General features: G+C 42.2%; 1 protein-coding gene across 1 annotated transcript; it reads left to right on the top strand.

Moving 5' to 3' along the window:
- Window positions 1-108: 108 nt before the first annotated feature.
- LOC306838103 (uncharacterized protein) lies at window positions 109-22,278 on the top strand. The gene is made up of 5 exons (XM_079366071.1): window positions 109-1,511; window positions 12,168-12,479; window positions 13,063-13,395; window positions 15,011-15,246; window positions 15,812-22,278. Exons 1-5 carry the CDS (start codon window positions 1,115-1,117, stop codon window positions 16,061-16,063), a joined length of 1,530 nt encoding a protein of 509 aa, XP_079222197.1. The 5' UTR covers window positions 109-1,114; the 3' UTR covers window positions 16,064-22,278.
- The last annotated feature ends 479 nt before the right edge of the window (window positions 22,279-22,757 follow it).

Consider the following 22,757-nt stretch of genomic DNA (forward strand, 5'->3'; position numbering starts at 1 on the left):
TTGACAAACAAGGCAGCGGTGGAAACTAAACATAGTCTTTATATAGAGCATGACCTTAGGGTGAAGCATCTCAGTTTGGTTTTTAAAGATAGCCTCATGCTTTTGCTTGAATACAAACTGATCGAGCCCAATGCATGCTTTTTTAACTGATGTCATAATACATAGAAACCAGAGAAACTTGAAAGAATGTTGTATCCTAATTAGACCTGAAATTATTTAAAGTCCTGTATTTGTTTTATAAAAGGATTTATTTCGGGGCCTTTTGTGCCATTATGGAAAGACGGGAAACTGGAGTCGGATATCAGAGAGAGAGAGAGAGAGAGTGTGGAATGATTGTGTTGTAAAGGAGCCACAGTTAGGGTTAGGGTTAGGGTTATTCGAGCCATGGGTCGCCTGGGGGTGTGCCCTCTCACCACTGCGCCCGCAGCGCCCCATAAGATTAGGCTTTCAAAGATGAGAGAACTGTGAAAAGACATTTGTAGGAAGTTATACCACAGATTGTCAGTGAAGTATAAAATATTGCGTGGAAGGGTTTTTTGCAAGAAACAGTGCCAAGCAACAACAGAAGCAGGCCTAGTGAAGTCTAACCTTTAAAAAAGTTAAGCATAGTAAAACTGTCAGGCTACATTAAAAAAGAGCAACACTGCAGGTGAGACTTTAAACAGTAGAAAGGTCAAAATGAACCCAGTCAAAAAAAAAAAGAGCCAGATCTGAAGGCCTATTGTAATTTTAAAGGTCTTTAAGAGAGTTAAATCGGTGTATTTCTGAGTCTGGTCTTGACTGATGTTATTTTCTGAAAGCCAAAATGGCGTGGCTGACTGCAAGGGCGCGAGCGTGCGTGGTGCGCGTGGGCCAAGACATGTGGGTGGTAAAATGCTGCTGCGCCTCTACTCGGCTCTTTCCGGCAGCCTCCGAGGGGGGCTGAACACGCGCTGCGGAGCCGATGTGGACAGAGCAGCAGCCGAAGAACGGAGCCGATCAGCCGCTGGAGGAGCCGAGAGACCCCGGGGAAGAATTTTAACCAGCTTTCTGTCGGGGAGACAGGGCAGGGGGGTGGGTCGGGGCACGGGTTACAGAAGAATGAGAAAGCCCTCTTACCGGAGGGGGCGAAAATATGAACGGGGCCGTGTACATTTCGTTTTTCCAGGGCCAGCTGGAGTCCGTGCTGGAGCAGGTCGTCCAGCTCGCTGTGCAGGAAATAAGCAAGACAGTGGGCTCCAGCCTGAACACGCTGCTGCTGGAGACGGCGGTGAAGGAGCAGGAAAATCACCGGCTTCGGCTCCAGCTGCAGTCCTGGGAGAACCGGGGTCGAGCCAACACCAGCCCCGCGGACAACGGAGGCTCCCCGGCGGCTGGTAAGCACAAGGCGGCGGGGGACGAGCGGGCGGACAGAACAAAGCAGCCCGAGCAGAGGCATCTGCAGAGGCAACAACACGCCCCCGGAGCGCAGGGCTTCGAGCTCGGCATACCCACCGACACACGCCGCCTGGAACAGAGAGGACGAGTTGTGGGTGAGTAGTCGTTACACAACACACTCAAATCCACTGTGCAGCAGCAGTTGTTGAGCACTCCTCCCTCTTGTCTCTGCTTCCTACAGCACGCGGGATTGCGTAACTGTGCAGGCCGTTTTTTTTTTAAAGGCTTTATGAGTAAACTGCAGAGAAAGTGAGGCCTGCTGGTGATAAAGCAAGATTCATGAGCTTTCTGACATGCAGAGAGGGGACAAAGAAGTCTCAGTCTGAGGAATCTAACCGGGGCGACACAGACATGTGCAGGAGGCTGGAGGGTCAGGACAACTTTTAATTGGGCTTTAATTGGAGTACAATGGAGCAGAGGCAGGATATAACGATTATAATGGAAAACCAGACGCCATGTGTGGGTGTTATATAGCTCATCACATGTAATCACTGTGAAGCGTTTTTTTTTTTTTTTTTTTTGGTCAGAACAGGTTCAAGAGGGAAAAGTGGCTCACCAAGCCCTACATGCTGGAAGACACCAATGTTCAGAGAAAAATAAAGCAAACCTATTCCTAAAGCTTGTGGATCACTAAGATGTACAGCCTCTTCATTGGTGGAGGGTGCAGAGGTGGTTGTGGCGTGGCACCAGGACAAAGAAGCGTCAGACTGCAAGAGGAAGGCCTTGTGGACAGGATTGTAGACGGATTTTTAAGGCAGACCCCAGCGAGGTTTCAATCAGTGCTTCGTTGGAAATGAAAGGCGCTGAGGCGGGAAAATGAAGGACAAAGATGTAAGTCAGGCTGTGAATAATCAAACTGCCTGCAAGCGTCCTCCAGTATTTTTTTTTTTCCGAGGGAGATTTTGAGGCATTCAAGTGGGTCACCAGTTCCACCACAAAGGGCTGAAATGGGCTTCTTTAAAGGGCTCAACTGTTGTTGCACATAAGAGATTGAATTCAGGTTGAGGTGAAGCCTCGGGCCTTTATTTGGAGGGAGTTTAGTTTGTTTTCAACAGGTTCCAAGTAGAGGCGACGTGCTGAGCAATCTTTTTTTTTTTTTTGAAACCGGTTTTCAATTTCGAACAGCGTGGAACCAATTTTCTCTGACATTTCATAAGAAAAGATTTTGCCTTTCTTTGCAGCCATTTTGTTGAGGAAAATTCTCCCTTCTGTCGCAATGAGTAAAGACATAAACGGTTCTGCCCATCTGCTGTATACAAAGATGCACAGCACTCACACCCCGCCCCTGTTGTTTGAAGTGAAGCCAAAATATTGCTTATGTCACACACTGGTGATTTATTATTTTTTTTTTTAGACAGAGATTGGTGATTGTGATTCGGCCCCGTTATCAGACCCCAAAGCTCACAGCAAACTCAATGACAAGTTGACAAAGAGTCAAACCTAAGTCAGCACAGTCTGTGGAAAGTTGGCCCAGTCTACTGCAGGTCGGCACAGATTACATGTGGTCATCGCTGTCTAAGCAGAGAAGTCCAGTCTACAGGTTGGCTCAGTCTAAACTAGGCCGGCTCAGTCTTTGAAGGTCTACTGCAGGTCGGCACGGTCTGCACAGCTATTAGAACTTTTACAGCAGGTTGGCCAAGTGTACATCCGAGCTGCCTCGTCTCCTGGTTGGCTCAGTCTACGGCGAGACGGTTCAGTCCACTAGAGGTAGAAACAGTCAGCAACAGATCTGCACAGTCTACGGCAGGCCTGTGTGGACAAAAAACAGGTCAACCCGGTCTCCATGTCTTCTCAGTCTATAGATAGAAACAAGCCGGTGCACGGTTTACAGCACGTTGTCTCCTGCCTGTTGGCACATTCTGCAGCAGGTCAGCACAGTCTACTACAGGTAAGTCCACTCAGCAGCTCTACAACACGTCTGCTTCTCTTAGTACTCAAACTTTGATACTCAGTAGTTTACAACGACAGTTCTCACAGCAGGAAACTTAAAAACCTCCTTAAACAGGCAGAAAACCCAACCGAGCGAAAGAAACCAAAATTATCACCACATGGAGCAAACGATCTTTTCTGAGAGCTGTTACAACCATCGCCCGCTATCTTGACTTTGACAGAAAGAGAAGAAACTGATAAGTTTTCAAAGATAAGCGTTGTGGACGTGTGAGGTAGGGTACGGACATAAAGGACGTCATTTTTACAGCTGCTCCTGTAAAAGACGAGGAAACACTGAACTGCCTATTTTCACTGCACTGCAAAGTAGCTCTAAGGAGGTAAAAAAAAATCAATGAGACAAATTTAAAGGTTTTTTTTTTTTTTAAGTATCTTTAAATCTTTGTCCTCTTCTAACTCATTTAGGGTCTGTCGGACAAACAGGAACTAAAATATTTGTGGATTGCTTCGGCCTGCAGCAGTGTGAGCGGCTGAAACAAAAAGGCATCAAACTCAGGGAGAGCTGCTTTATCACTTTCTTCAAAGCGAAGAAAAAACGCCACAGGACACAGTTACTGTCTGCTTTGTAGATCAATCAGTTTGTATTTCTTGTGACTTCGATGAACTCCTGTGTGTAAAGAAATGGAGTCGAGTGTAACGGCTGTTTTTAAATAGAACAGTCCACTCCGTCTGTGGAGCGATCTTTGCTGTTATCTTGTGAGACAAACTGCATCTGCGCACCGATAAAAACAAGAACACAGACGAAACACCGCACCGTTTCAGGATTTAGATACGATTTTTGAGTCTACAAATGATTTGAATAATTTTCATTTCAGGTTTAATTTGAGGCAGATCGCGTAAAGGTGTGTGTGGTGGTGATGCAGACGGAGTGTGTTTATGAGAGATTGAGTGTGCACACACAAATCGTGAGCTCTGGTCGTGCACCATAAACACTTTAGTTGTGACTCTGGTTTTACCTCAAACATATAAAAATAGACCCCGTGTACAAAAGTACTAGACTGACCATTTTCAATAAGAAATGTGTGAAAACATTGATAACATCATTTCAAATAAGTATTGTTGGCTGCTAATGATCAGAAACAAATGTCTGTGGATTAGTGTGCAGTTCCTAAACCCAAAGACATTATGTATATCCTTTAAAAAGAATCAAAACAGACAAGAAATCAGCCACATGAAAATGATGGCAATTGAAATAATCTTAATTTCTTCAAAGAATTTTTTTTACAGAAATATCTTTTATTTAAAATTTAAAAATCCTTGATTGGTCGAGTAAAAGATGAAGCCTGTTCTATATGCGTGTCTTTGTTTGGGTGTGTTTTTATTGCACGCCTGCAGCAGCAGCAGCACATACAGACAGACACTTCTCCACATGCAGAGACACGTGAGAAAGAAGGACTTTACTCACGCATGCATGCACACATTTGTGCACTCGAACGCAAAACGCACTGCTGACACGCAAACCATCCTTAACCCCCCCCGCTCCCCCCTCCCACCTCATGCTGCAATAAAACCAGACCACAGCCACAACACGCCACGATCAGAAACACAGAGGAGCTCAGGATAGATTGTGACATCACGGCGCACACAGCGAATCACGTACGGACCTGAGCAGGATTTATCTATAACAAAAAAAACAAAAGAACAGCAGCTCCTACTGAGGAATTAAACACAAACAGACGTCCATAAAATGTCAAGTTTATTGGTGCAACACCTTCTAACGGCTATTACACAACACAGAAAGGAATTAAGAAACACAAGGCAATAACAGTAAAAAAAAAAAAAAACCTTTAATAAAGAAGAGTGAGAGGAACACAAACTAGAACATAAAGCTAAAATATGGTCATACACATTTTTTCAAGACATGAATTATTTATAAGGTAAACCAAAAACTCCAGTTATATTTAAAAATAGCAGACTTGGGTTAGTTTGGACTGGGGGGGGGGGGGGGGGTAGAAGAGGACTGAGATGAGAGCAGAGTGGGAAAACATTAGCTAGTTAGCATAATCGCTACATTTAACTGCACAATTCAAGTATCAGAAGAAATTTATATCAAGAAGATATAAAAGAAACTCTGGACTCTGATTTATAAACCTATAAATATTGATGAAGACCAATCAAACATTAACTAAAATTCTGCTCCCTCCTGTTTTAAATCGGAGATCATTCCGGAGTCCCATAAGAGAGATCAAGTGTTGCAGTTCTGTTTGAGCTGAGCACATGGTTGTACGTCGCTAGTTGTCCCATGCATGGCCAGCAGCAGCAGTGACTATCAGCTCTCAGGGTTCTGTTTTCAGGCGATAACTCGTCCTCCTCCTTTTTTTTTTTTTCTAAGGATGTGATTTATTGTCAGGCTTTGCACCGAGAGCCTTGAAATTTATGGCCCTCCTGTGTCTAAGTATCCTGGTTGTGCTGGTAAGCTGTTTGTCCGTTCACTTCACTTTTCCTTTAGCCGCTTGTGTTTTAATCAAAGTCGTGCAGATGAGTCGAGGAGAAGAGGCTGCTCATTTCCTGGCTGCAGCTAAAGTCCCATTTGTTGAAGGTTTGGCTGTTGGTAGGTATGTTACTACGACATTCGTAGTGCTAAAACAGTAATATAAGTGTCATGATATATGGTTCTAGCCTTCTTGGTGTCTAAAAAGTCAGGATAATTCATCGCTTTCGAGGAGCTGCTGTCCACATTCTCCGACTGCTAAAACAAGAGGAGTGTGAGCAGAGTTGACAGAAGCAGCAGAGGGTCTGTAACACACGGGGAGATAATTAGGCCACGGCCTCAGCACCCTCTGGTCAAAGGTCACTGTTTTTGTGTGGGGTCCTAACGTGGAAAAGAAGGCCAAGCTTTCACTCTGATTTACGCACTGTGGAGAGAAACAAAGGATGAAGGAGGTGGAGGGGAAAGAGAACGGCTGGACTGGCTGTATGAGTGTAAGTTATTAAATGAACCCACAGAGAGATCTGACACTGAACAAAAACACGCCCGACCAAAAAAGAAAAACCCAGCAGGAGTCCATCAACTGTAACTCAGGGCTCAAACTAAAGGGATTACAGCTGACATGTTGGTTTAGGACTGCTTTTAATCATTCGTCTTTGTTCTTTTGATTCTTGTCTGATCATACAATTAATCAGTTGGAGGGTGTAAGGACTTTAAATATCTAAGGATATACCTCCGGTTTATTTAATATGGTGTAGTTTATAATAAACTATAAAAATACAAAGACATAAAACCTAAAATGTCAGAAACTACAAACTGCTGATAATTAAATGGACTTACAAACTAAACCAAACTTTTTAGGGACTTACTTTGACGAGCATGTTGAAGTTTGAATCCTGGACTGAACATAGTTGACGTAGTCGAGGGGGAGCTTCAAATACTTACAGTGAACTAGTCTGGACCAGTGACTAGTTCATTCGCTGCCTCTGGAGATAAAACAACAATCTCGACTGAAGCAGTGAATGATTGTACAAACAGACAGATGAGCTAATGAGCTATAGTGAGTATCGTGTATGATAATGCATACATGAAGTAATTAACTGGTGCAAAAACTGTAACACAAACGACGTGGACGGTCTCTTAAAGCTCCGCTTGGCTCCAACATCACAGCCGTAGTCATGAGTTGTGTTCAGGATACGCCGAGGTGACCAGCTAGAATACAGCTTAAAGCTAACACCTGCCACTTCTACGGGGACGTTGGACTGACTCAGCTTTGCAGAGAACATCAAGTGACTTTTTTTTGGCTTCACTTGGAAACATTGAGGTTTATTGTTGGTATAAATGTTTAAAGTAGCAGATGTGATAATGGCTCTGTGAACTCTTGATAACCCTCAGTCGTTGCATGCAAGCATTAATACATCTCTGATGCATCCATTATCGGGGGGGGGGGGTAATATAAAAAAGTGATAGCATTTGGAGTGAGAGCCTCTTCAACCTACTTTTCATTAATGTGCACACAGACTCCTCCCACCCTCCATGTGTTCATATGACCATATGGACATACATGTGAACATGAGATATGAACATATGGACATATGGAGCAGTCGGGTCACCCTGCCCCCCAAACCAGACAGTCTCAAGTACAGTCCTCGAGCAAAAACAGAAACTTCCCATTCCTAACGTGTAAAAATTTGTATCTCCACATTTTTGTAATTTCAAAACAAAAACCAACCAACAGAGTCGAGCAGCAGCAGCTCCTCTGTTCTCCACGTTTAAATGGAGTCTGGAGAACGATGCATCCTCCGAAACAAGTCTGACTCAATGCCCTGATTAAACCTTACTGTGAAACAAACAGAGTTTATCGTTGTATATGTGTCCTGTGTTTCTCATTAAACTGTCACAGTTGACCATTAACTCATGTTCAGAGGTTTAAAATTGAATCTGGTGGCTTTAAAGGGAGCAGTGTTACTGACTGATATGGGCTTTATTAAGGCTGGGACATATATATATATATATATATATATATTATATATATATATAAACTGATATCTTTCTTAGTTCTGTCCACGATCTTTAGAGATAAATAGATTTACATGAACACGCATCAAATGCGTTGATCCCCGAAGCAGTTTTTAAAACTAAAGATTTCAATTAAAGACAACTTTGTTTTATTTTTTAACTTGGAAATGAAATATTATTTTATTTATTTACCGGTATATATATATATATCCATCCATCCATCCATTTTCTACCGCTTATCCGGGGCCGGGTCGCGGGAGCAGCAGTCTAAGCAGAGACACCCAGACTTCCCTCACCCCAGACACCTCCTCCAGCTCTTCCGGTGTGTATATATATATATATATATATGTGTGTGTGTGTCTATATATATATATATATATATATATATATACACATATATAAATACACATGTGTATATATGTATGTATATGTGTATATATATATATATGTGTGTGTGTCTATATATATATATATATATATATATATATATATATATATATACACACATATGTGTATATATGTATGTATATGTGTATATATATATATGTATATATATATATGTGTATATTTATATATATATATATATGTGTGTGTGTGTGTGTGTGTGTGTATATATATATGAAGAATCCAGATAAAATCAAACGGCACATATCTGAGATAAAAAATTAGCCGGCTCAGATAGATATTATGGGCTGGCTGATTAATCAGGCTGTAATGCTGTCAGACATGGATAACGCTGTGAGGAATTTGGTGGTAAAAACATGTTGTTTTCAGTGGCTGTACTATGATAGATAAAGGATTTCCTGGCAGTTATTACAGCAAGTTTCCCTGCTGCAGGCTGAAAACATCTCCTGAAACCGTTCACTAAACTAAAACGTTAAAAGACTGTTCAGAAATCCACTCAGAAGGAGAAAGGAGGACTTTCTCCTCTTGTGTAGTATTTCCACATGTTGGTAAAGGTACGTCTGCTGTCACATTTCCTCCGTCTGTGAAACTAAAGAGACGCTCTGTTGATTCAGTGAGACAAGAAGAAAAAAAATCATCTTGATTTGGTTCGCACTTAATTTCAGGAAATATGTGAACAAAAAGGTTTATTGTGTTTTGCTTTGCCCCGGGTACTGACTGACAGGAAATCAGTGCAGTCATAGCTGGTTTCCCTCCACAGCGGGGAACTCCCTCCAGCCAGTTTTATCTTCATCAGACGTGTTCGTGGACGCTGGTTAGTGAGACCAGTTTCTGTTTCCTGCTTTTGTTTGGTCCCTTTGTTTCTGTGTGAGCCGAAGACGTTTGTCTGAAAGCTCGACTCCACCTCCCAAACAGAGTCCAGTAATCCTTTAAAGGTCAGATGATGGACGCGGTACCATCGAGCAAATTAAGTGTCACCACATGATTAAAATCATTTAAGATGGCACCAACGCCGCTGGTTTCTTTTGCTCCGGCACATTCTTCATTCCTCGTCTTTGAACTTCATACCAAAGGTCTCTCACTTTTCTTCTTTGGACCTTTTAATCCAATTATCTCATTGTCCTTCTGTCTCTTTAATTTGCCCTTTTGTGTTCTGTTGTGTTTGATCATTTTTGACTGAACAGAACGTGGGCGTCACGGCCCCTAATGTGCCCAATAAAAGAAGCGAGGAATGTGTTACATTGCACGAGCACACATGATTGGATCCATCTGAGCGATATGATAATGGCTGCCAGTCCTTCTTGATTAAAGAATGAATGCTGCAAATGCTCCAAGCTGTTTTTCTTCTTAAATAATGTGGACCTGCGTCGGGCTGCAGATTATATCACCGTGTCAAGATGACTGAGCATTTTCAAGAAGAACTCTTCGATTCTTAGCAATGAATACAAAGCATGCTCAGATATTATGTATTGGGTGTAAGACTGAGTATAATGACCATGATGCAGTCAGATGAAGTGAATGCTGGACGTACAAGAAATCTATTAGAGCAATTAAATATCGTTTTATAATATGAGAGGCAAATGTGTAAAGTGATGAGCAATCATTGTTTGGCATTAAAAGATGAAGTCTGTTATACGAGTTTGAACGTTTCCGCAAACGCGTGCTAACGTGCGTTCATAGTGATTCTGCCACAGCGTAATATTCTTGTCCCAGTTTGTGAATTCCCATTGTGTGTCGGCGTTGCAGAAGCATGGCACAGCAGACAGCCAGACGTGCACAAACACGTCTGCTCCAGGAGAGAGACGCTATCTTTAACGTCTGATTGAACACAAACGTCACAGAGACGTAAACGTCTCGTCTGAGTGGGGCTAACGATCCAGACGCATCGTGACCAGCACTTCAGCCCACAGTCTGATGAAAGACTTCATCTAAGGAGATATATTTATACATCTGAAGATGAAGTGAGTACTCTGTAATAAAGGGAACCAGATGACACAGTACCAGTCTTATCTCCATCTCGTTCCATTAGCGCTCATTAGGCTGATAATGAGGCGGGTTCAAGGGGAACTCCAGGCCCGTCGCCCGATCCGTTCTGAGATCAGCTCCACTCTTAAACCTGATTAAATGAGTCAAACACGCACACAGACGTCTGATCTGACTGTTCACACGACGAGATGTGAACGAACACAGCCACAGACAAAGAGATCACTCGACTCGACTCGGCCTCCAGAGAACATGAACAAATATGGACACACGTTATGGTCACTGTCAAAAACCCCGTGTTCACATGAGTTATCGACGTTTTCTTCAGCTAACCTTTTAGAAGACCTGGCCCTGTTTGAAACGGTCCTATAACAAAGGTTATCACATGGTAACGTGACGTTGATGATGTCATAAGGGGACATTATGAAAAGCAGTGGGGGGGGGGGGAGATGTGGTTGCAGGAGAATCATTGTTTGCATATTCTTTGTCAGAAAATGAACACACCCAGTGTTGTACAGTTTTTGCACGTTGTCAAAAATGTGAGTTTCTAAAAGAAAGGAAATCATTGTTTCAATAAGTGGTTCTCAACCGAGCAGCAGCAACCTCCGGTCTTAAAAAATGGAGCCAATGATGAAGTCCAGGAACACCAGAAGTCCCGAACGGCACATTAAAACAAGCTTTTTAAGTTTTTACAGCAGTAATGAACATTTTACAGCCTGGTACAAATAAGTTGAATTAGATGTTGTCATCACTGGCACGGGGGGGATTACTGTGTTATTATGACTGGACTGTGGACACAACAATGTGATCACACACACACACACACACACACACACACACACACACACACACACACACACACACACACACACACACACACACACACACACACAAAGCAGTAGTTCATACGTTCACAGACTCGTCATATTTCATATCATCTGTTAAGGTCAAAGCTCACATCTAATGTTAAATAAGTAACCCGGGGTTACACAGTGTAAGCCAGCTGTAGCACCCCCCCCCCCCCCCCCCCCCCCCCCCCCCCTTCTGTTTTGTCCGTTCACTTACGATGCTCTCAAAGATGATGGGAACAGAAATGAGCATAGCTGGAGAAAGAGTTTACCCAGTCTGAGTCTTCTTCCTGGCTCACTATGTTCTTAATGAACATGCATGTTACATCACCACAGCACACTGATTTAAAACCGGGACAGTGCACAGTAACGCACAGACACACGTCACGATGACGAGCAAATAGCAAACACATCAAGGCAGAGTATTGGTGGTTTATGTAAACTGAAAAGAGAAAGAAATAACTCCCTGTAGTAAAAAAAAAAACTACAGAGACACGGGGTGAAAGAGTTCCACGTTGTCTCACAAATAAAAAGCTTTAAATAAACCAAACGGAGAGCTGACTGACGTCTGACCTGCAGCCTTTGATTACAGCTCACTCTGTGGATTATTTACATGTCTGCCAGACATGCGGTTACCATGACGACAGGCGTGTTATGACTCAGTGAATGGAGCTGCTCAGGTTCATGTCGAGCGTCTCCTGTGTCCCCTTCATGTCAGGAAACGGTCCGACAAAACGGATCGTCTGACATACAGCATCACTTATCGTCCATCGAACAAATCACAAAAATAAACTCCAGGCTGTGAACATGGGCTGTTTTCAAAGCAGCCTACGATACTAGTAGTACATATGGATTTGGTCAATACCTGGATGCTGTTCTTCAGTATGCTTCTGAACAGCCTCCCTCAGGTTTCCCAAAATGCAAAGCGCCAGGATCTAAATGATCCTGATCATCTAAACGGGGGAAATCATAACATTTTATCTCAATCTTTTTCTTTTGATTCTCTAAATCATGAAAATCAAAAAGGCTTTATTCTCGGCCTCATCGAGACACAAGCACAGCTTAAAACCATGTGATCTGATGATGATGATGATGCTCAACTCGTCTCTCCCCTCCTGCAGATCAGCTGAAGTCGGTCATGGAGCAGGTCCTTGACTTCGCCGTGCGTGAGCTGACCAAGATCGTGGAGGCGTCGTTCGATGACCTGCTGCTGGAGATCACAAAGATGGAGCGGGAGCAGCAGCTGCTGGAAGAACGAATGGACAAAAGCACTGGCAAAGGAGGAGGAGGGGAGAAGGGGAGAGGAGGAGGAGGAGGAGGAGGAGGGAGAAGAAGAGGCTCAGAGAATGACTCGGTGTCACCAAGCGACTCTGAAGATGCCAGGGAAGAGCTGAACGACATCCTTGGGTCCAAAGAAAGACCTCGAAAAGCTGGTAAATAAATACAAGTTTGCTCAAATGTCGTGTCACAGTTTTAAAGTCGCTCCACTCATCTTATTTCCTTCTCCTTGTTTCCTTTTCCTCGCTCCCTCCTCATCCATCCTCATTTGACCACCTTGCACTCTTCTTCTCGTCCTCCTTTCTCGTCTCTTCTTCTTTGCTTGTTTCCTTTTTTTCTCTCTTATCTTCTTCCCTTCTTTTCTCTTCATAACCTCCTTCTTTCCTTCTCCCATACTTCCTTTAACCCCTTTTCTCCTTCAACTCCTCCCTCCCTAATCTCTTCTGCTTCCTTTCCTCGTTTCACTCACATTCCGCTTCCCTCTCTACTTCCTCATCGTCTTCTCCTCTTCCTCTCCCTGTTTATGTCCTTATTTCCTCCCCCTCATCACCTTCGTTACCTCCTTCTGTCGCCTCCTCCTCTCTCCCTCTTATCCTCTCTCTGCTTCCTCTTCTTCATTTCTTCCTTTCCTTATTCTTCCTCCTCCTCTGTCCATCTCATCTTGCTCTTCCTCTTCTTCTTTCCTCTGCTTCCTTTACACTTCCTATGATCCCTCCTACTTGTGTCCCTTCCCTCCAGACCCGGAGCGGCCCCCCATCATCTCGGTCTCCCAGGACTGGGTTCCCATCCTGGACAAGGTCTTCGGTCAGAAGTGGTGCAGCGATGGAGACGGAGGAGAAGTGGGAGTGGGGCGGAGCCTGAGCGAGGAGCGAGCTCGGCAGGTTCAGCCGCTCCCCTCCCACTCTGTCACCCTGCAGCCCTCCCCCTCCTCCCCCCAGCAGGACCCCCGATGGACTCCTCTGGAGGACATGGAGGTGTTTTCTCCTGATGAGGAGGAGTGTCAGAGGAACAGCAGGGCGCGAGCCAATACCAGCGCTGGACCGTCACCCGGACCACCGCAAAGCCCCACAGGTGAGCGTCTTCAGATGACTTTCATTCATCTTTACAAACTTTAAACATCCGAACCAGACAACCCAAACCCATGACCCCCAACCCCTTACCTAACCCGACAATTAAGACCCCCAACCCCTTACCTAACCCGACAATTAAGACCCCCAACCCCTTACCTAACCCGACAATTAAGACCCCTAACCCCTTACCTAACCCGACAATTAAGACCCCTAACCCCTTACCTAACCCGACAATTAAGACCCCTAACCCCTTACCTAACCCGACAATTAAGGCCCCTAACCCCTTACCGAACCCGACAATTAAGACCCCTAACCCCTTACCTAACCCGAAAATTTAGACCCCTAACCCCTTACCGAACCCGACAATTAAGACCCCTAACCCCTTACCGAACCCGACAATTAAGACCCCTAACCCCTTACCTAACCCGACATTAAAATAAAACAAAGTGTTTACCGAATAAGACTGTTGATAGTAAACAAACAAACAAAGATATCTAAACATGACGAAGGATCGATAGTAATCATGACTCAAATCCTGTTTTATTATCTGGATTGTGAAGCAGCGAGGATAACAAGAGATTCGATAGAGACATGTACCCTATGGCCACACACACTCACACACACACACACACACACACACACACATGCACACACACACACACACATGCACACACACACACACACATGCACACACACACACACCCTTAATGACTGCTGCTGCAGCTTAATGCAGGGAGGGAGCCTCATGTACAGAATGAATACACTGTGTATATACAGCACCCGTGTCCCTTGAGTAAACACACACACACAAACACACACACACACACACACACACACACACACACACACAGTCTGTGGTGCGTTTGTGTGTTTCGGACTCCTCACTGCCCTCTGCTGGATGCTTACAAAACATGAGAACACATCTGGAGCTGCAGCTGACTCTTGGTTCGATTATTAATGAACTCTGAGCAACGAGCCTGTGACCAAATGTTACAAAATAAAGAAAACTTTAAAATGAAAAACAAAAACATAATACACACATTAACATGGAGTTTAATTTATTACATTTATAAGCTCAGGATGGACTCAGGTATTTGTTTTCTCTCTTTCTCCAGCAGATTTAGCTCCCCGACATTTTTATGACTGCTTCAGTTATTTTACACGTTATAATTATAAAACATGAACTTATATGGCTTATTATCAAACAAGTTACAAAATAAGCCCCTCCCTTACCAGGAAATAACCCTCTGTGAAGCCCCGCCCTCCTTAGTTACTGTTACTAGGTTAGACAAAATCTTGTCGCTAGGCTCCTTCCCGTTTGAAACGATTGACTCTCCCCTCGTTTGTCAGACTTTTATTGACTTTTGATTGGTTTGATCCTTTTCTAAACTTTGTCGCAGTGAAAGAATAAAGACACAGGTTTGAGAGGGTCCAAATCTCTACAGACGACTGTTAGTGATGTCGCCTGATATCAGCAGTCTCACCTCCACAGAATAACCGATAGTATCCCAGCAACAGTTGCTATGAGAGGGCGCTCTGTGATTGGTAGGTCGGCAGTCCAATCAGAGAGCCAACAAAGGGTCAACTAAAACGAGTCTTTGTGTCTACGTCTTCAGGCTCTTCGGGTCGTCGCTCTTCGGCCTCGATGCTTCATCGTCTCCTCACTCTGCCGTCTCAGCTGCTGGAAGAAGACGACGAAGACGCCGCTGCAGCTGCCAATGAAACGCTGGCCGCCCTGGCAACCAACGGCGAGGAGCCACTCATACCCATCTGTTCATCGCCCCCAGTAACCAGGGAGGAGGAGGAAGAGGAGGAGGAGGAAGAGGAGGGCGAGGAGGACAAAGGGAGGAAGGTGAGAGAGGGATGCATGTTGTCTAAACGTTTGAAGGTTGTCTCTTAGAAGAATGGCTCCTCTAGATGTCTTCAGCCTGCAGCAGTGAAACAGCCGGTCATGGCTTTAACTTAAACTTCAGACTTCAGACGCCTTTCATTGGCTGAGTGTCGACCTGGATTAGAGAGCCGCAGAGCATCATTAAAGCTCCTGTTTGGAGTTTCTATCTGGTTATTAAACACTCTGAAAATCACACTGATGCCTCTTTAAAAGTAAGACAACAAGGCCGTCTGTGTCCAGATGAATTATTTTGTGATTTTTAAACAGTCGACGCAGGGTCGGTGTCAGCAGAGACTCCATGAGGGACATGTTTGACTTTTACAAGGCAGCAGGAAGAGACTGTTCCTAGAAAATACGACTTACATGTTCAGTACAAAATCCCATTGACCTGAGAGGGAGCCGTTTGTCCACAGGGGGGCGCCAAAATCGAGACAAACTGAAAGTTCCATACAGGAGCTTTAAATACATTCGTCTGTGTGGTTTAGAAACAGTGTGAATATAAAAAGCGTTGTGTGTGTTTGTGCAGAAGAAGAGGCGGAGGGTTTGGTCCGAGTGCGAGGAGTGCGGCCGGAGGTTCAGCCGGATGTCCCTCCTGAAGGCTCACCGTCAGACCCACGTCGCTGAAAGCGCCGCCGCCGACACCTCGTCCCCATCGTCCCCGCCAAGCGGCTCCTCCTCCTCCTCAGCGCTGCGCTGCTCAGAGTGCGGAAAAAGGTTCTCCTCAGCAACCCGCCTCCACAGCCACGTCCGGACCCAGCACCCCGGGAGCAGATCCTGAACCCGACGTGGCTTCAAGTTGAGCTTTAACAGAGTCCAGAACAAAGAAAAACACTGTGGGGACAGAGGATCCACAGACCTGAGACCGGATCTGAACCGGCGATCAGAAAACCAAGAACGGGAAACACATCTGGTTCAGAGTCCAGTTCATTGAAACAAACACCTGAAGATCTGACAACGTAAACGGTACACAGACACAACCAACGAGTATACACCCGCTTTACACCCTAACACACAAAGACAACACGCTTCGATTCTTAAACTCTAAAGAAGAAGCTCTCTTCTTAGTTTACACACATCGATGCTTTAACTCTGAAAAGCATCTTTAAACAAACACCGGTGCTTTTATTCTGAAAGAACAGAAAACATGCTCTAACTAAGAAACGGAGAGAAAGGATTTAACTCTGAAATAAAACAGGATGACGATCCACACCTCTTACTGATATATAGGACTGTCTTATATCCACTAACGGTGTTTTATACGGGGAAGCGCTCACAACCTCGATCTCAGGCTGCTTCTTCGATCTGAAATTTGTCCCGTTCAGCAGCGCAAACATCGGGCTTTAAGGGACTTTATGTGTGTGAATAACAACTTTGGAAATCTGGAGAATCTCCAGGAGCCGGCTGTCAAACAGCTTTCTAGGATTACAACTTTTGATTGGTTTAAGGGGAAGATTCACAAATTCAGCCCTGCTCCATGGGCTCAGCTGTTTTTACCCGAGGGCGCCATGAGTGCAGGAAAAAAAAAAAGTTTTTGAAAATTGGATGCTGCACACTGAAATAGTTGAACTTCAGACCGGTTCTATAATATTCATAAAACAGCGTTAGTGGACAAACTTTAAAAAACACTTGTTATTCAACTTGAAGATCCAGAAATTTACCGAATCTTTACGCACCTGAAAACCCTCTCCTCCAATCAGGAACCAGAACGCTCATTCTCGAGGGCTTTAAAACACTTTAGGGTTTTCAAAACAAAATAGTTGTAACCTGAAACTGGAGCAGTCGACCCCGCTGACTTCACGGGAAATCAGAATTCGCAACACTGAAGTGAAACGATGAGAAGAAGAAAAGTGACCCGGACAAACAAAAGCACTGAATGAGGAGGCGTCGGACCCGATGTGACGAAGGCCAAATCCCTCCTCCTCCTCCTCCTCCTCCTGCTGTACATCCACTTCATCTTCTTCTTCTTCTACTCCTGTAAAAAAAACAAAAAACATCAAGTCGTACTACTAGTCATGGAACACGCTGCAGCTGCTGCAGGTGAGTTTCAGTCTGAGCAGGTGAAATATTTTTGCAATAAGCTCGTCGCCGCAGCAGCAGGACAGTCGGAGCGCCGTTTCCCCTTTTCCTTCTTCCTGTTTCATTTGTGTGGTGGTGAGTTTGTGGACGTGTACAGTGTGGACGGTCGCTCACACAGACAAAAAGTGACCTTTGATTTTTCTACCTGTTAGTTTTTAAAGTGCTCTTGTTTTTGTTGTTTTCTCGACAGACGGACTGGATACTTTTTTTTTTCTTCTTTTTTTTTTTTTATGGAAACCGTTTTTTGGATTATCGTCAGGTGCATTTTTCGTCATGTTTTAGATTTTTGAAGATCTTTTGTGTCACTTCTACAAACAAAAAGGAAGATAAAACTGTCGTCAGTGGCATCGATTGTTTGGACTTGTTGAATGTGAATCTGCAGTTTTGATCCTTTTTGTTGTACAGTTTAAAATTTTCAGACAGAACTGATGATGAAGCGAGAGAAAAAGGAAGGAGGACGGTTTGAAATGTGCGACGGGTTACGCTTTTACCTCCTTCTGTATACTTGCATCCTTCCTTCCTCTCCTTGTTCTCCGGTTCAATTCATGTCGCCACATAAATACCTCCCTACAAAAAAAACAACAACAAGGAAGTTATTATAACTTGTTACATTCTTCTACAAACAACTTTTCTCTGTCTTCTACGAAATGTTCACTTTGATCCGTCTCATCTGTACCGAAGACGTTTGCTGCCAGGAATTTTTTTTGATAATTGTCAGATTAATCAAAGACCAACGAGAGCATTACCTTCAGTGAGCTTATTGAATATTAACACTTTGTACCTTTGTGTCAAAAAGAAAAAAGTGTGAAAAGATACAAAAGTACGAAAACAGTTTTTTTTTTTCTTTTGAGGATGAATTTGATTTTCTTTTGGATCTGTTTGGAATAATTGTTAGAAAGGAATAATCGTATACATCTTTACCATTTAATGAAAGACTAAAGATGAAGACGTAGACCTCATCGTTTCAAGAGGAAAAGTTCAAAGGAGTTTGCTCTTTTCTTTTTTGTTATTACGAGGTCTTCACGGGACATCGGGAAAAAACAAACTAATTTAGATTCAATATAAATATTTTCTTTGTTTGATTTCTCACCTTTTCTTAACCCTTTCCCTGGCACACGTTTTCTTCCATTCAAACACTTGATCAATATTAGGGAATAATTCATGACATCTAAAGAGATGTCTTCAAAAAATTTTTTTTTCTTTTTTCGTAAAAGCCTTTATAAAATTACAACCCATAGAAAAGCAACAAGCATGAAAAACCTGTCGTCACTAGAACACAATGAATACTTGGACTAATTATGTGACCTGTTTTTCATTGACTAATCCTGTTCCTTATGGAGGGTGGAAATGAAACCAGACTAAATCAAACATTTTAGTTGATCCTAAAGGGGAAAAAAATCAAGATGAATATTTAAATAACTTGGAACTATTAATTTTGTGAGATTATTGCAATTGCATCTATATACTGTTTTAAAATGTAACACTTGAAAGCTCTTATGTGGTCGCAACAAGCGTCCACATAAACCTGCCAGAGAGACAAATTTAACTGCAAAATAAAGAGAAATTATTATGAGATATTGATGGCTTTAAAATGTCAAAGCGATGAAAAAAACAAACAAACAGATGACAGATAATGCTGTCATAACTTAGATAGTAAAACTGAAGAGCCCATCGATGCCTATTTGTTCCTGTGTGCCTCCAAACAGGAAGTCCTGATTATGCCTCTCAAGTCCAATCAGTGTGGTGTCTTCACACATTTAAAGCTCGAACTTTGTTAACCAAATCCTTAAGAAGACAAGTTCCAAATATGGAAGCCTTCTCCAACCAAAATAAAGAATTTGTATTTTTTTAAACTTATTAAATTCTACCCTAAAGTGAAATTCCTCTAAAGGCACTAAATTATGCTCTTCAATAAAAAAGGCACCTTTTTGCGTCCTGCAATTAATAATATGAAACTATATTTTTATGCCTTCTCAGATAATCTTGTTCTTCGTGGAAAATCAGATTTAAAGGGCGCCAAAGATAAAATCATGGCCACCTATGTGAGTGAACGATAACGATCTAAACGTGAGAATATCGTGTTGAAATGTGTCGAGATGAATTCTTCTAAACTCTGTTTTTATTTAAATCATTCCCCCCCTCACCCTCCGTCTCTGTAGTAAAACACGACGTAGCATTTGTACCACAGTGTGGGATGGAGTTTGGTGAAAAGAAGGATGAGATAAATATATAAATATATCAGCGATGTATCCTGATGGGGGGGTTTTATGTACTGATGTTGTGCGTGCTCCGCAATGTTTCAACACCAATCTTCTTCTTCTTCTTTTTTTTTTTTTTGTAAATAAGCTAACTTTTTCTAGCCTGATGGTGAATCTGTTTTTATCCTGTTTGAACAAAAACTTTTAAGCAATATGAAGCTAAAACTCTGCAGAGCCACCAGACCCTGATTCAATGTAGAAAATTATTAGAGGATCGCTCATTCGCAGCCGCTGGTGAACGCTCACTTGCAAAAAACCTCCCCACAAAATATCTACAAGAATGAAAATGTTGAGACAGTTCTCCTTGAGTAAAACAATAATACTTGGATTTTGATAAATTATTAACTGTTTAATTGCCTGTTTTTGCCTCTGCTTGAGTAACTAAAGCTTGTCGTCTTGCTCATCAGAATGACCCAACCGCTTTTCTGCAAACACTGAGCATATTTGTTTTCCTGACTCTTTGCACTTTCAGCCTCCATACCTTGTTAAATACCTCATTTTTCTCTCAAAACATTTCAAGTGTTTTCTTTTTTTTTAATTCCACACAGACCTCATTACCTCAGTGGATGTACAGTGTTGATATTTGATTACAATAATGTGTATATCTTTTATTTTATCTGTGTCATTTTGGGTGCGTCTCAGAGCTTGAAGCTGTGCTGTAAAAAACCACACAACTGAAAACACTCAAACTTCTCAGGTTAAAAGACCAAAAACATTTAAGACTCAGCTTTGTTTTAGTTCTTACTCCTGATTAGATCACTTCCCTCCAAAGATTACACTTTCTTTAAGGATGTAAAAACCAATCTTTCATAACAAGTTTAAAAGTTATAAAAGAGCTCAACAGGATCATAAAATCGGGACGCCCATTGATGCCTAAATGAGCAAAATGAAGAAAACTTGGATTTCCAATCATAAAATACTCATGATGGGAATTTTTTTTCAAATGTTTTACTTGATCTAAAATGATCATCTACAAGTTCAAACAAATGGCATAAAAATATACACAAACGCTTCCAAATAATGTAAATGTAAAGGCAGATACTTAAGTGCAGCATAATCTTTTCATTCAGTTTTATTTTCAACCAAAATTATACACTTATAAACTACAAACATGTACTTCATCAGAGATGTTGTGTGGTTTTTAGAGGACAGCGGCTGCTTCACTGCACTGTAAACAGATTAGAAAATGCTCAACGCAAAAACCTCGTATCTCCCTGAAAAGTGAAATCTGCCCTGATCCAGGTGTGATGACGTCAGAGATACAGAGGTGACCGTGAGGTTTTCTAATGACAGCAGCAGCATCATTTGACTTGTTAGTTTATCACAGCTCCTCCTGACCTTGTTTACAAAGCCATAAACGAGAGAAGTTTGTCTGGATGGAAAAAGGGGAAATAATGAAGTAACTTTACTTTTTACTGAATAAATTGCAGTAGGTAAATATCCATTGAAAAATCTACATTATACACATGCTTTGCTGTCTTGATCACAGACTATTAATTATTTAGATATTCCACCAAATACATTTCTCTCTAAATGTTGTTTTTAAAGGAGGATGTGAATGAAACTATTGTTCTTACATTCATTCATGATTTTATTTTCAGCACTGAGACGCATTCAAACAACTTTCATGTGTACATATTGCAGCGCACATCTCCACTCCTGTGATCTGGGTTTTATTTTATTTGTTGGCTGTTTACTGAAAAGCGGTTTTGTTGTTTCCATGTGAAAAGAAGATTACTTTTTTTTTTTTTTTTTTTTTTTCCCCTGTGTAGCCTGGTCTTTAAAACTGAAGGCTGTTAAGAGAGTGACTGAGTGAAAGAAGGGAATATAAACCAGTTTTACTGGGAGCCCAGAGGGGTAATATAGGAAAAAGAGAGAAACCATTAAGGATGTTTTTTAATTTTTTTTTTAAATACAGCTGGAGTTTTAAAAAGTTCACACAGGAGTTCCTCAAGGAACGATCCTAGGTCCTCTGATTGTTGGATGCAAACATGGGAACAACGGGATGAAAGGGATGTTTTTAGCATTTTTAAAATGTGTATTGTTTTCAGTTTAATTGGTTATTTTTAAGCAGACTGTATGTTTGTAAAGACAGGAAACAAGACTTTGATTTTAAACCTATATTCTGAGAACAGACTTGTTCTTGTTTTTCAAAGATAATTCATCTCTGTGTGTTTGGATTTGATGCAATACTTTTGATAAAATGTGCCCTTTTTTGTAAATCAGCGGTCTAATGAAACCAAATCTTAAAGAGATTCCTTCTAATTAATTAAATTCATAGCTGCTAAAGACGAGTGATGGAAATCTCAGTTTTCAGTCAGTAAATAAAAAATGTCCAGTCAGTAAATTAAAAAAACTAACTACGAATTGATAGATCTTTTGACCTTTTTGTGACCAGTTTGAGTCAACTCTTCTTTTACACCTGAAAGTGGTGAAGTGTTCACTTTAATTAGGCTGTTACCGTGTTGTGCCCAGTGTTGATCACAGCACAGTCTGAATGTCAATGTACACCTCGTTACAGCTGTCTGCCATGATGATGTGATGTTGGAGGCCATGGTGATGGTTTTTATTGTTTTGTTTTTATTACCTGTTTTAGTCAATGAGACCGGGTACTTTTTAGTGTTAAAATTGAAATAAAACCAATTAATGTTCAAAACTACCAGCTGGGCCTGAAGGGGGTTTATTTATTCTGCATTCATGTGGCGTCAAAATGTGATGTGACTGAAAATAATCAATCAGTGATCCAACTCAAGACACTTTAAGAAACGAGCAGGTCTACACTTTTTACTACATTAATTACAAAGTCCCAACATTAATGCACCATGAACGCAGCATTAAGCAACATTTAGCTAAATTACAGCAACAAGGAGAAACTGAAACCTCAAGCACAGCCACACTCGTATTGAACAGCCATCTGCTGAATCTGTTGGTCGTGAGGGAATAGAGGGGGATATTAATGTCCCCATAAAGTTAAAACTAGGAAGGGAAACTGAAAAATGTTGTGCAAGACATTCAGAATTTCATGTCAAGTTCCTTCAAGATTTATAGAGTAAAACACCCTAGACCATTTTTCGGTTGAAAACATGAATATGGGTTTTGAGTAGTGTTATTGATCAATTTGGTTCCAAATCTCAACGT

The sequence above is a fragment of the Symphodus melops genome (genome assembly GCF_947650265.1).
Source record: "Symphodus melops genome assembly, chromosome: 17".
In the NCBI taxonomy this organism is placed as follows: domain Eukaryota; kingdom Metazoa; phylum Chordata; class Actinopteri; order Labriformes; family Labridae; genus Symphodus; species Symphodus melops.